Below are 13514 nucleotides of genomic sequence, written 5' to 3' on the forward strand. Positions count from 1 at the left end.
CCCAGGGCTCCGCGAGAGAAACCCAGGGGCTCCGCGAGCTATTCGATTACTCTGCGAAATACTGACCCAAAATTTTGTAACTGTTGAAAGAAGCAATAACAGCGTTGATAAAATCTGACAACAATACAGCCTCGAAATATGGTATATGCGGCTTCGTCGGTAGTTTCAGAATGGGAAAAAAGGGTACATCGCGCATACAATTGACTGTGTTTCGATTTCGCAGTTACTACGACGAAAACCTAACATAACACCAAATTTTGTGATTTACAATGTCTATAAAAGCGTTTTCAATCTGAGGTGAGTCTGCTGAAGCCAAACGTGTGATCTTCCATTTTAAGTTTCAGTTTTAATATTTTAGAATGCCGTTTTTCAATCAAGAAATTTGAGTTTCGGATTTATCTCTTTATTAATTATAATTTTTAACATTTCGTCGCAGATGACTATTATATGGTAACATGTTTTTCACATTGAACTCATAATTTCCCACGAGAACAAAAAAGGAATTAACGTCGTCATTGTGTAACAATACATGTATATGCCGAGGGAAATTTTTGATTTAGGGAGAATAAACACCGGCATAAAGATGTTCAAAACACGCCATGCTGACGAAAAAAATCGGCGATTGTAACAAAATAAAATCGCGCACGTTATTAGCGGCCTGTTAAGTCTTCTAAAAATGTCAAAAGAGAAAAGATTCGACCCCTAATTTATTAATATGTTCGTCAAGTGTCAAATTTACAGCTTTAGTATAAAATTCAGATTCATTTATGGCTTGTGTTAATCCTATTAAAAAAGGTTCAGCATTTTAAATAAGTAAAGTACTTTTAACTTGCCCAGGAATATTAATCTGAAAGTAACAATTTTAACATTTATCTTGGGGCTCCGCGAATAATATTCAACTTTTCAAGGGCTCCGCAACACCAAAAGTTTGAGAACCCCTGCCTTAGAATACACTAATACATAAATATGTTAAAGATGTTTCTTTCGGTGTGTCATCTTTTGCTTCTCATCTGTTGCATTTCATCTGGTTTTGCAGAAGAACAATGGTTCGAACAAACTCTTGATCATTTTGATCATGAGGTGAGTGTCTTTCAACACTTGAATAACTCTTTTTGTGTTCTATTTTTCTCAATATTGGTTAGACAAAGGTTTACTGAAACCATGGTGATACACAATTTATAAATGTTTCATGACATGCCAAATATGCTGATTCCAAAATTTCTCAAATAGTTATTCAAGAAAATTTATGACTGAAGTCACATTTGAATATTCATACCATTCGACTTATTCTGGACTAATATTAGTGATTGTCAAGATCGAATAGCCTGCCTAATGTTCTGAATACATTTTCAACATATTTTTGAACCAATTTTTATCCTGAATTAAGTCATGTTCAACACATAAGGTCCTTGACTAACAAGATACAAAGTTTTGATACTGGCACACCAATGACACCATGTATACTTTTAGAATCACAGAACGTGGAGCCAGAGGTATTTTGTATCGGATAAATACTATACACCAGGTGGACCTGCTTTTTTACAAATTGGTGGAGAAGGACCCGCAGGTCCAGTATGGTTGGATCAAGGACATTGGATTGAAATTGCAAAGGAAGTTGGTGCTAAGTGTTTTATTTTAGAACATAGGTGAGTGATTTGGACAAAAAGATATAAGTAGGTTTTCACGGTGTGTAGAATCAAGCCTCCTTCCTTGTGCATGTGATCTATTTCCACCATCTTCGCCATATAGACTGAGCCTTTATATGAATAGGATAGCGAAAAAATTTAAAACAATAAATTTTGGGTCTCATGTAGTTTCGTACATACTTTTAGTGGACGTAGCATGACAATTTTTTCACGTATCAATCCTAACCCCCACCTGACTACACCATCCAAAAATTACGTCAACAGTGATGTAATAGAACCCTTCAAACTATACGACTCGCTATCCAAGAGGCGCAAACGAGCACCCGAAATCGAACAGTTATTTCTCTTGTTTTCTCGTCGCAACGATTCCGATAGGAAAGAGATCGATAATGTCTGTCAGTTCTTTATCGTCGGCGCCAATGCCATTTTGGGCGATTGTACGTTTATTTGTCAAGCTCTATGACGTGATTGTGATGTCGTAGTGACGTAATTTTTGGATGGCGTAGTCAGATGGGGGTTAGGATTGACATATCAAAAAATTGTTTTGCTACGCCCACTAGAAGTACGTTAGGTACGAAACTACACGAGACCCGAAATTTTAACCCCAAATGATTATGCTATCATTTATTATATATTGTTATTGAAATTTCCCATCATGAAGTGAACGAACACACATTATTCATTTAATTTAACAAAGAAAATTATCAATTTATATTAAAACAGAAATGTAATGTTTCAAGGTAATATTCTGTGGCAATCATAGATTAATGAATAACGGAGGGGCCATCACCCATCATCGGCATAATTAGTTTTCCTTTCTATGATTACAGATTGTATAGTTTAAGTCCTGCCTTAACAATATATTCTCATCTAAAATAACTGCTTTAGATTTAAAATGAAGTACAAGCTGGCCAACATTTATAATTTCATTTCATATATAAATTTTATTTATAGATTTTATGGGGAAAGTCATCCTACTAATGACACATCTGTTGAGAATCTTCAATTTTTATCAAGTGAACAAGCCCTCGCTGACATAGCAAGATTTATCACAAATAAAACTGTAACATCAGGCTTGAAGACTTGGATAACATTCGGTGGATCTTATCCTGGATCTCTTTCATTGTGGATGAAACTTAAATATCCACATTTAATTAAAGGTACTGATAGCTAGGTAGACTTGTATTGTTAATATGGAAGATTTAAAGGATTTTTAAGAAGAATTTCTTGAGTGCTCATAAATGGAAATTATTGACACCATATGTTGTTTCTAACCCCCACCTGACTATGTCATTCAAAAATTATGTCACTACTACGGCCTTCCAAACTATACTAACTGTCATCCGAGACGCTCAAACGATCACCCGAAATTGAGCAAGTTATTTCTTTCATTTCCTTGTAACGTTCCCGATATGGGAGAGATCGCTGGTGTTTGTTATCCTTATGTTAGGGAGTTTGTTATCGTTGGTGCGTTCGTAGCTAAACTATGGCAAGCTCTTTGACATGATTGTGAGGTCATAGTGACATAATCTTTGGATGACAGAGCCAGGTGGGGGTTAGGAATAACCTATTTAAAAATGGTCAGGCCATGCCAAATAGGAGTACTTACGTCGTTTAGTGAACATACACCCATACTTGTATGCATGATTGGTGAGAATTTACACCCGTCTCCGAGCCATTTAAAAAATAACTCAATCAAGATTTTTTTTTTCCAATTTAACTACTATTTTCTAATACACAGGAGCAATGTCTGCAAGTGCACCTCTGCTTGCAAAGATGGATTTTTATGAATATAATGAAGTAGTTAACAGGTAGTGCATCAATGAAAATATTTTATTGTTTGTATATGTAATGGCTATTACTTGTTCATTGTTAAATTGTAACGCATAACAAAAAATTGTGTTTATGATATTATCTAAAACTATTTTTTAAAATATTTGTCAATGAAATCAAATTGAATAAATTTTTTCTGCATATCAATTTCTAATTTGAGTTTGTTGATAATATGATTAATAAATAGATATAGCAAATAGCAACCATAAATTGGATAGTTTTTATTGCAATAATAATAGTTACACCTAGAACACTCGAAAAACTCTTATATTTTCTGTAAATAATAGAAATATTTGCTTTTTATTCATTCTTGTTTTTGCATCGTGTGTAGCCTGCTTGTTATACAGTGTAGGCTGAATTTTTCAACAGTTTTATCATTGTATTTACAGGTCTCTCACTAAGTTTGGCTCACCAAAATGCGTTGAAAATATCGCTATAGCAACAAAAGCTGTTGACACAATGTTACAGAGTGACACAGGTCGTCAACAACTGATGAAATTATTCAATCTCTGCTCCCCGTTGTCAGCAGATGATTATGAATATTTTCAGAATGCAATTGCAGATTCGATTGCTGATACTGTGCAATATAACAGGGATAATCGTGCATTCGAAGGTGCTACAGGTAAACTTGATTGTTTGAAGCAGGTTTTCAAACTGGTTTCTCAGCTCTGTTGAAGGCAGCAAGCAAAGTCCTTCACTGGGTAATATTAGCAATGAATACCAGTATATTAACCTGGAGTGCATCTAAAGGACTGTCTGCATGCTTTTTGTTTATCTTTTTTATCACTAAAAGTTGCACATCAAATATCTAATGGAAACTCGTTAGAAACACAACTAGGTTTTTTTGTTGAGAAGTGAAGGTTGCAGAGTATTGTGAGTCTTTGGAATTTGACTATGAATCATGAAACTTTGATTGCTTGCTAAGCACAGTGCTTTGTTTGGATGGAAGTTGTGAAAAAAATCATTTCATAAAAATCACATCCAAAAAAAAACTGAACGCTAAGCAATTTCATATCGTTATTTTTTCCATTGCAGATGGGAATGTGACTATATCTGTATTGTGTGATCATATGACTGATCAATCATTGGGAAGTGAGATTGAACGTTATGCAACAATCCCTTCCTTATTTGGGAATGCTGTCGACAGGAAGAGAGTGGTACGTTCCTGACTAATCATTAACTTGTGGAAATCTATTATTACCTATTCTATTGTGGTCATGTTGGAATGTCTGTGCAATGGACAATCATTTGTCATCTAAACTTATTTAATATTGATGAGTTAAAAAAATTGTCTCCATTTTCACACAATTTTCAATGGCCACATTGAAATGTTTGTGCCTCTTTATAAAATATTTCTGTTTAAATTTATATCTTATTTTTTGTACATTTATTGATGTACAAGCGCATTCAACTGTAGTATTTTCTGTACGGCATTTCACTATTTCAACATCAACTGTTGTTTTAAATCAAGTAATTAACATATTACTTTCCGTTAGTTTTCCAGAAGATATAGAACCTACGGCAATGAAATGGATAAATGTTTTGATGCAAGTTATGCAAATTTTATTCAATCTATGAAAACACCTACGTTTGATGCAGGAAGAACCTGGACTTTTCAGGTTTGTTTTTATCTTTAAATCAAATGTAACCTGAAGTTATTTTTATTGTTGAGCGTAAAGTGTACATATGGATCCATATTTGTCTCGTGAGTATATGCTTCACTGATAGAAGTTATTGGTCCCCTCACCCCCTTCCATGAAATGTTGCCTTGTTTCGTTTAGTTCAAAAATAATACAACAGACTGTGTTCTTCTGAACTTGTTTCTCCACGGAAAGTCTTCAACTTGTGTGGCTGTGAGCTCTCATTCCTTTACCTTATTTTTATTTAACTTCCTCGTAGCCCTTTTTACTGATTGTCGGTGTGCAATCCTCAATCACAAGCCCTGCATATCACATGGAGCAGTTTATCAACATTTTGCTCTTTGTGGGTCAAAGGGAACTTACTTTGCATCCCCCTTTTTCAGACATGCACGGAATTTGGATGGTTTCAATCTACAGACAGTTCTAAGCAGCCATTCCGTGGATTTCCTGTCGGTTTGTTCACTGACATATGCATCAAAGTGTTTGGATCATCCTTCAACCCTACAAACATCCAAAACAGCATTATGGAAACCAATGCAAATTATGGGGCAAGGGATGTAGCAAGCCAAATTACAAATGCAGTTCTTTTTAATGGCGGGGTTGATCCATGGCATGCAATGTCATACACCACACCAACAGATTCTTCTCCTTACAGAAAAATAGTTGCCAGATTTGATAAGGCAAATTACACGGATCAAAGCCCGACTTTTCACACTCTTTTCGTACCTAGTTCAGCTCATTGTGCTATTATGTATCCTGATAAACCAGAGGATCCTCCTGAACTTCGTTATGCTCGAGCACAGGCGTCAAAATATGTAAAATCATGGCTTAAATGACACTCTGGTAGTGATGTCACTAGACTTCGAGTAAAAGTTTAAACAAATTTCCATCAGTGGCTTGTTTTTACCTCTTTACAAAATTGTGGCATCCTATTTAACTGCTCTATGGTATCTGACTTTTGCTACTAATACTTAACAATTTATTATTTTATCAAGTGCAATCATTAGATTTGTCACATTATATTGCCTTCGTACTCTACATTCTGCTTTATGAATAAACTTTATAGTCTGCTTGATGACTCTTTGGGTCTATGATGGGAGTGATTGAGTTTTATTTGCTTGCCAAATTCCATAACAGCCTATTCTTTTCTTCTCAATTACTTCACCGATTGCTTTCAAATATTCAGATGACAGATGGAAGTGCATGCTTTCTTAACCTTGATTTGAAATTTTCTCAAACACTTCAATGGGGCCAGTCAAATTCATCCATCTTATAAAACTTAATTTAGCGGTTCTCAACCTTTTTCTTGTGAAGTTTGGCTCCAAAACGTGGATTTCACATTATTGCATCACAACAACACAAGATCCGGATTTACATAAAAAAAAAAGGATTTACCAGCTAGCCAGATCAGAAGGCACATTTTCTCAGGGCTAATTTGGTTATAATCACTGGTTATTTTCGTCATCGTGATATGATTATTTAAATCTATATATCGATTCACAAATCCACCATATCAGTATGTGTTAACATAATAAGTCTTGCCCCACGGAGACACATACAATTCATTTTCATTATCCGTGAAATTGTTTTTACTATTTGTTTTACTACATGAACATCTTGACGAGGCGTTGAGGAAAATATTTTACGGATCCGACCCTAGTTTAGTGACCTCTGGACTACAGTATATATTTGGTGTGGCTCATACTGCTAAGCATTGGGCATACGCTCGCCACCGCGTAGGGTAGTTCAGGTAACCTCCACCATGAAGTCCACGCTTCCGAAAAAACAAATACCTAACTAATCCCATACCCGACTTGGAATGGTAACCGGACGAAAGGCCATGGTTCGCCATATGGTTAAGTCGTCTTACTCTCTCACAGGATAAATATGTAAATTCTATCCTATAGCACTAGTAGGCCCTGACCCTATCACTTGGAACAAAAAAATGAACAATCAATCCAACAAAAACTCTCGATTTATTTGTTGATAATGTTTTGTTCAACTCACGATAGAAAGATACAGAATATTAGTTGTCATCAATATTAATGAATGATTCAATAACAGACATTTAAAGAAATAAAACAACAAGAATGATATAAATATTAAGAATAACATAGAATTAAAAAAATCTAAATTTAAACTACATAAACTGCTGCATTACTTGCATTCCACACAAAAAGTGAAATTAGGTGGTAAAATGGCGCTCCAAAGTATGTGTACCAATATGGAGGTAACTAATTTTCTTCGCCTACTTTACATCAAGTTGTGTAAAGGGACTGAAACCTATGGGCAGGGAGTTTATTCACTTGGCTAACACAGACATTCCCAGACTCGTAATAGAACTAAAATAGGGAAAATGGTAATGAGATTATGGCCTAACCTGGTACACATACTACGGGAGTACTGGTAAAATGATCAATACAAATTTGAGAATATATTAAAATTCCTTCGTAATTGTGGCATGCCTCAAAATAGCATTTTAGCATTCTGAATGTTTATGTGACTTTCAACAATTTGTCAGAAAGGAATTTAAAATCATAATGCTGTTGTTCTGAGAATGGAAACCGTAGTATAATTTCCCTCCCAAATCAGATAGATCACTTGTAACAACCAGTAAATAATACAAAACAATTTAAAATTGGAAAAAAGATTACAAATAAACAGAGGAACGGATATAATAAAAATAATCGACACTTTTTGCAGTCACAGGTAAAATTTAGTGACTTCAATTACTGCATCTGGCAACCTCAGTATTGCAGTCTTACTCTCTTTAAATAAGCCACAAGGAGAATTTTATTGATCAAAAATAATTTTCTTCTTGCCAAGAGTTGTAGGGTTGCCATTTTTCAACCAGAAATCGCTTCATATGGAGGTGTTCAAATCAATTTTGACCTGAGATTATGACTGTTACTGCAAAATTTAACTAAAGCAGAATTGTTCCCATTCTTTTCAAATAGTTCTAATGCTGCCTTTACAATGTTCAATATGCTGAATGAGTCAGTGCAGTAGTCCACCACCAAGCTTGTACCTTGAGGTAGGTATATGCTCCTTACTAGTATGGATAATGGTTAAATTTGGTTGGTATTCTGCATACCATGTTAGATTGGCCATATAATTAGTAAAATCCTCCATACAAAATTACCACCAAGCAAAGCAGAAGCAATTTGTTTTCAAGATGAAAAGTAACTGATAAACAAATTGGATAAAAAAAGAGGACAATATTGTAATTTTGTTCTATTGCAGAGAAAATGAATGCCTTCAATTAGCCTAATAGCGGGGATGTTAAAACTGAATATTTGCCAATTTGAACTTTTGTGAAACAATGTTTTAAAGCCATCCTCAAAAAAGGAATTTTTGAAATATTCGTATATTTATAGAACATGAATTGGCGCTCCAGAAGTGTGTGTACCAATAGGAAGGTAACTAATTTTTTTCGCCTACTTTACATCAAGTTGTGTAAAGGGACAGAAGCCTATGGGCAGAGGGTGTATTCACTTGGCTAGCACAGACAGTCCCCGAACTCGTAATAGAACTGAAATAAGGAAAATCAGAATAAAATTATGGCCTAACCCCAACCTGGTACACATACTACGGGAGTACCTGTGAATTAATGATGCAAATATTTGATATAGACCTTGTTTCATTTTCTGTTTCTACATATTCACAAATTGAATAAAGACCTAAACATCAGATGTCATATACTCAAATAAGTGATAATTCATTATCTTGGATATCACTAATTTCAAAATGCGATTCATTCTGGCATCCCCGCAAAATAGAGAGTGAAATTGGATCACGCATTACTATACCCATTTCACATAATGTGCACTTAATACCAAACAGAAAATATTTTCAAAATAGGGATTGTTGTTGGGATTAGAGTTGTATACCACATACAAAAAAAATTCAAATTTGGAAACATTGTGATAATATAAAGTCAACATCAAAATCAGGTAATTGAGCTCCACTAAAATTATGACAATATCAACCAATGAGTTGTTCTCTATCGGTATATCAATTTGAAATCAAATATAGAAAATCAGAGATCATTTTGATCGATTTGAACTGACAGATATTACCTGAATAAAGATATTCTAAAACGAATCTACAACTACAATAGTAAATATGATTGATCATTTAACTTGTTTGTTTCATTATCATATACCACTTTTAATATTGTGATAATTTGCATTTGAAAAGCACTACTTAAAGCAGGGTTTCCCAAACTGGGGTCTGTGATGACTGCACAGTCTGATCGATCTTTAATGATTGATTTAAATTAAAAAGCCATTGCATCTTTTTGGTTGAGCGTTGTGGACAAATGTTAATGTCAAAGAGTTTGCTCATCACAAAATGCTCCGAGAATCGATAAATTGGGTAATGAAAAGCAACCTCATCCATCACTTTAATGTCGTTTGTGTTGTTGTGTTGATGAAACATTATCCTTCCTCATTGTTGGGCACAAAAATTGACACAGCATAGGATGGGGGGGCGTCAAAACTAAGATGCACAAATAAGGTCCGCAGCCAAGAAAGTTTGGGAAACCCTGACTTAAAGTGTCAAAATAGTGCGACATTTAAATAAATTGATTTATTGGCCAGGAAGTGGAACTACAAATTATTTCGGTAACTTATTTTGAAAGAAATTGCTTCTCTTCCCTACTCAAATTTTGAGTATCCCAAGATAGAGAATGCTCAAAGGCTTTACTTGCTTATTTTTGATCAAAAATTTAACATGATTATGAAATTTGTAGGCAGTGTAATACATAGACTACAATTCATCCATCAAAACATATTCCAATTTGAAATGAATTGGGTTGCCAAACATATAGGAATGTGATAAAATATAGGAATGTTTAGTAAAACATTGGCAAAAACAATGAAAGTGCTGTGAAAAGTCGACGGCATACCTGTATCTAGAGCAGAAGTGATGATAATAATCCCAAAAAGTAGAAATACAATAACATATTTTTGAATATTTCGAAAAAAGCAAAAAATTTGATTACTGCGGCTGCAAAGTAATTTGTTCTTTAAAAATGTATCAAAACTTTTTCTTACAAAATCGATCATTTTCCCCATAAAACTACATTTCATTTTGTACATTCACTTGTCAGATTTGAACAAAAAAATCATCATAGAACACAATGAGGGGCTAAAGTTCTATAAAGGTGGCACAGGCAAGCCATACGTGAAACAATTTTAATGGACATCAGCAACTGAGCATCTATTTGAACAATGAAAACTCTAACCATAAAAAGTAAATTTGTTTTTGTTATAGCATAGGAAGATTAATGAAGCAATAAGACTTGAAAAACTTTATCATAAAGTATCATAATATATTTTGGTTAAGAATTTTCGTCATTGGAACATTTTAATTTCCTCAGTGGTAAAGTTAGGTTATCTAACGATTAAGAAAGACTATAGGTTATTTTTTTTTAAAGTGCAACTGAAGGAAATTAAAATTCTATACAATAATAAGCATCACAGTATAGTCAAGGATGATGGTTTTTCTTCTGAGATAGTTTTCATAGCTTCCCCAGATTGTGATATGTTAGCTGGAATTTGACTTTTGGTCAAATCTGAATTTTGAACAAATTCGTTTGAGTTTTTGCTATCACCATTTTTCTTACATGTGAAAAATTCTATCCCATTTAAAGGTGGATGTTCTTTGCTTGCCGTTGTTATGTTATTGGTAACGTCTGGACAAGATGTTGTAAAGTTACTAGAACTTGAATTGCACGGAACCTCCTCACTACCTCTCAGATTATTATTATTAACGTTTTTGCTCTCTGTGACACTCGCTGAAGAAATTGAGTCTTTCTCCTCTGATTTACCTTGTTGCGAAGATGAGTCTGAACCAGAGCTCAATTCATCTCCTTGACCAGCGAGAGTAGAATCTCTACTCGCATCAGAGCAATTGGAGAGTTTTGAGTCTGATTTTCTGAGTACATGTTCTTTGATGGGGATTTTAGTGATATCCTCATCACCGATGAGTCCAGAATTGGATCCCGCTTCTCTCAAGTGAGTGAGTATGGTTGCTGCCTCTTTTTGAGCAGATTTTAGGATGTCGAGATGGCCTCTGATGACGCTACAATTCCACGCAAAATCCCACTCAGCGTTCCCACTGATACTTATTCCAGATGGTGTACGCTTTTTGTCTTTCTTTTTTTGTTTTTTGGAACTAGGACTTCCAGTTACGCGAGATGGATCAGAGAGAGCACTCGCCGTTACATTTAAAAGTGAAGGCAAATTCTGAAAAAGATAGTTTCAATGATATTAAAATATTATTACCGATGTTCATAGAAAGATAAATGTCTCACAACTACACCAAACAAGTTTAACTGACTCAGTATTTAACACGATGGTTTAACCATGTTGAAACAACAGTCCCATCGAGTCTTATTACATCAAGCCCCATTCACAACAAACTCAACAGTGTAATGAAAAGGGACAGCTTGAAAATCAAGCCCATTTTAACAACGTATTACTTTAAAAAATAACGATTTTTAGGTAAGAAATAAATGGAAAAATCCAAATTCCCATTATAAATTTGGCAGTAACCAATGTAAATGGTTAGTTAAATGGACATTCCTATTACTTCACAAGAATTCAGAAAACTTCGCATTTGAAGATAATCAATAATATGAGACCGCATAGGCAGAATAGGCATTTCACATCCGGTACTAGTGATATAAAGGCCCAACTTAGCAGTGAATGTTATAAATAGACCGATTTCCCTAAACAGATCAAAGCAAAAATGATCAAATAGATTTGTTAAACAATATTTTTCAACGAGATACACTCAAACAGGAATCGCCAAACTACGACCCGCCTAAGCATTTATTGCCACCCCATGCGCTTGTGGAAAAGTGTGAAAATTATTTTTATGAACATAAACTGGTAATGAGTTACTTAGCTTTGTCAAATAAATTTGATATTTTACGTGTTAAATTTTAACTGAAGGAATTAAGTGCTTTCCTCAATTGCAAGAAAAACTATATAATGAGATATATGAATGAATGAAAAAATTCTTACTTCATGATATTTGAGAGCTTCTTGATGAATAAGCGACAAAGATTCCTGACATTTGTTTGCATTATCGACAACATATCTGGCATCATTGACTAGGGATTGGAAACCTGCCAACACCTTTCTCCACATATCACTTGATGAAGGAGGCTGGGTTGCCAGATTATAAATTTCCATTGTGGGGCAGTTATTTTTAAAAACCATTTTAAGTGCAAATTTCCCTGAAGCATCGGTTTTTAAATTCAGGCTTTCCGACGATCCCCTGCTGGCGATTTTTGAGAAATTATTTTTGTCTCGCATTTTAGGAGTTCCTTGCGATCCGATTCCATTAACAGGAGAGTATGAGTTTGGATTTTGATCCAAACTCGCTTTTCTCGACAATTTCTTATTGCTGACGTTGTTTTGTTGCGATTCCAAATTTGCTCGAAGTGCAAGATTTCTGATGCATTGTTTTACTGAACTCAAAGCAGGAAGGCCACAAACCTCCTAAAATAATGAAAAAGGATCAGTTTTTTAATATTCCAGTATTATATTGGAATATTATATATTTGTTCAAGAGAATATGCTCAAAGCGATGTCACTCACACTGTCATAAAAGATGTCTCATAGCATAATTATGGGCATCAATATTGAATTATCAATATATAAAGAAATTACAACAGCAACGACAAAATATACTATTAAATAACGATTACAAGCTCAGTTTGCTTTTATATTGTTACTTTTATTCATAACAATTTTCTTTAAAACTAGGATATTATGAAATTAACATAGACAAACCTTAAAAAAACATAGAGATTGATGTAAATTTTCCTTCATTTCACCAGCATCCCTGAGTGCAGGTGATGCAGTTTGGAACGTTTCGTCAATTTTTTTGACTCCGACAATTCGCATTGCTGCGGCACGTTCCCTCCTCGCTTGTTGTTGTTGCTGAGCTTTTTTGTTCTGTTTAAGTAGTGCTCCAGACGACGACGATCGTTTCTTCGATAATTTGAAAGACCCAGTTGAAATAGACCCCGTGCTCGATGGTGGCATCGGCCCCGGACTGCTAACGGTATTTGGCATGTTGGGCATAGAATTGGAATGAGATAGTTGCATACTTCCGTCTGTTACTGCGATGTGAACGAATAATGTTGCATCGTCGAGTGGTTCATCAAATATAGATCGCAAACGTAGATGCCTATACCCAGGCCGTAGACATTCAAATGGAATGGTATATTGACCTGTTGGAAATAATAATCTGCTGTTTATAAATACATACAAACTATCCACGGTGTTGAAGAAGAATTCAGTTTGAACATAAATAAAAAATAATGGAACTTAAGAAATAGAGAAAATAGCTTTTCTAAATTCAATATTTACTACGG

General features: G+C 34.6%; 2 protein-coding genes across 3 annotated transcripts in view; one reads left to right on the plus strand and one right to left on the minus strand.

The window, feature by feature from the left end:
- Positions 1-431: 431 nt before the first annotated feature.
- On the plus strand, positions 432-6189 carry LOC120342155 (putative serine protease K12H4.7). The gene is made up of 8 exons (XM_039410860.2): positions 432-1080; positions 1471-1646; positions 2601-2806; positions 3388-3457; positions 3869-4101; positions 4515-4636; positions 4976-5098; positions 5503-6189. The coding sequence occupies exons 1-8, from the start codon at positions 967-969 to the stop codon at positions 5953-5955; spliced, it is 1497 nt and encodes a 498-aa protein (XP_039266794.2). The 5' UTR covers positions 432-966; the 3' UTR covers positions 5956-6189.
- An 887-nt stretch (positions 6190-7076) lies between these two features.
- The window catches only part of LOC120342372 (inactive phospholipase C-like protein 1), a 52855-nt gene continuing 46417 nt past the window's right edge, over positions 7077-13514 (minus strand). For both annotated transcript variants that reach the window (XM_039411180.2, XM_039411179.2), the window contains 3 exons: positions 12928-13370; positions 12154-12633; positions 7077-11370 (listed from right to left, as the gene is read on the minus strand). In XM_039411180.2, coding sequence (XP_039267114.2) covers positions 10600-11370; positions 12154-12633; positions 12928-13370 — 1694 coding nt within the window. In that variant the 3' untranslated portion in view covers positions 7077-10599. The remainder of the gene's footprint in view (positions 11371-12153; positions 12634-12927; positions 13371-13514) is intronic.

This window comes from Styela clava, chromosome 3, assembly GCF_964204865.1.
Source record: "Styela clava chromosome 3, kaStyClav1.hap1.2, whole genome shotgun sequence".
Taxonomy (NCBI): domain Eukaryota; kingdom Metazoa; phylum Chordata; class Ascidiacea; order Stolidobranchia; family Styelidae; genus Styela; species Styela clava.

Coding starts and splice junctions, on each gene's coding strand:
- LOC120342155 (XM_039410860.2), top strand. CDS start 967: ATGTTAAAGATGTTTCTTTCGGTGTGTCATCTTTTGCTTCTCATCTGT. Junction 1,081..1,470: donor TTGATCATTTTGATCATGAG/GTGAGTGTCTTT, acceptor GTATACTTTTAG/AATCACAGAACGTGGAGCCA. Junction 4,102..4,514: donor TGCATTCGAAGGTGCTACAG/GTAAACTTGATT, acceptor TTTCCATTGCAG/ATGGGAATGTGACTATATCT.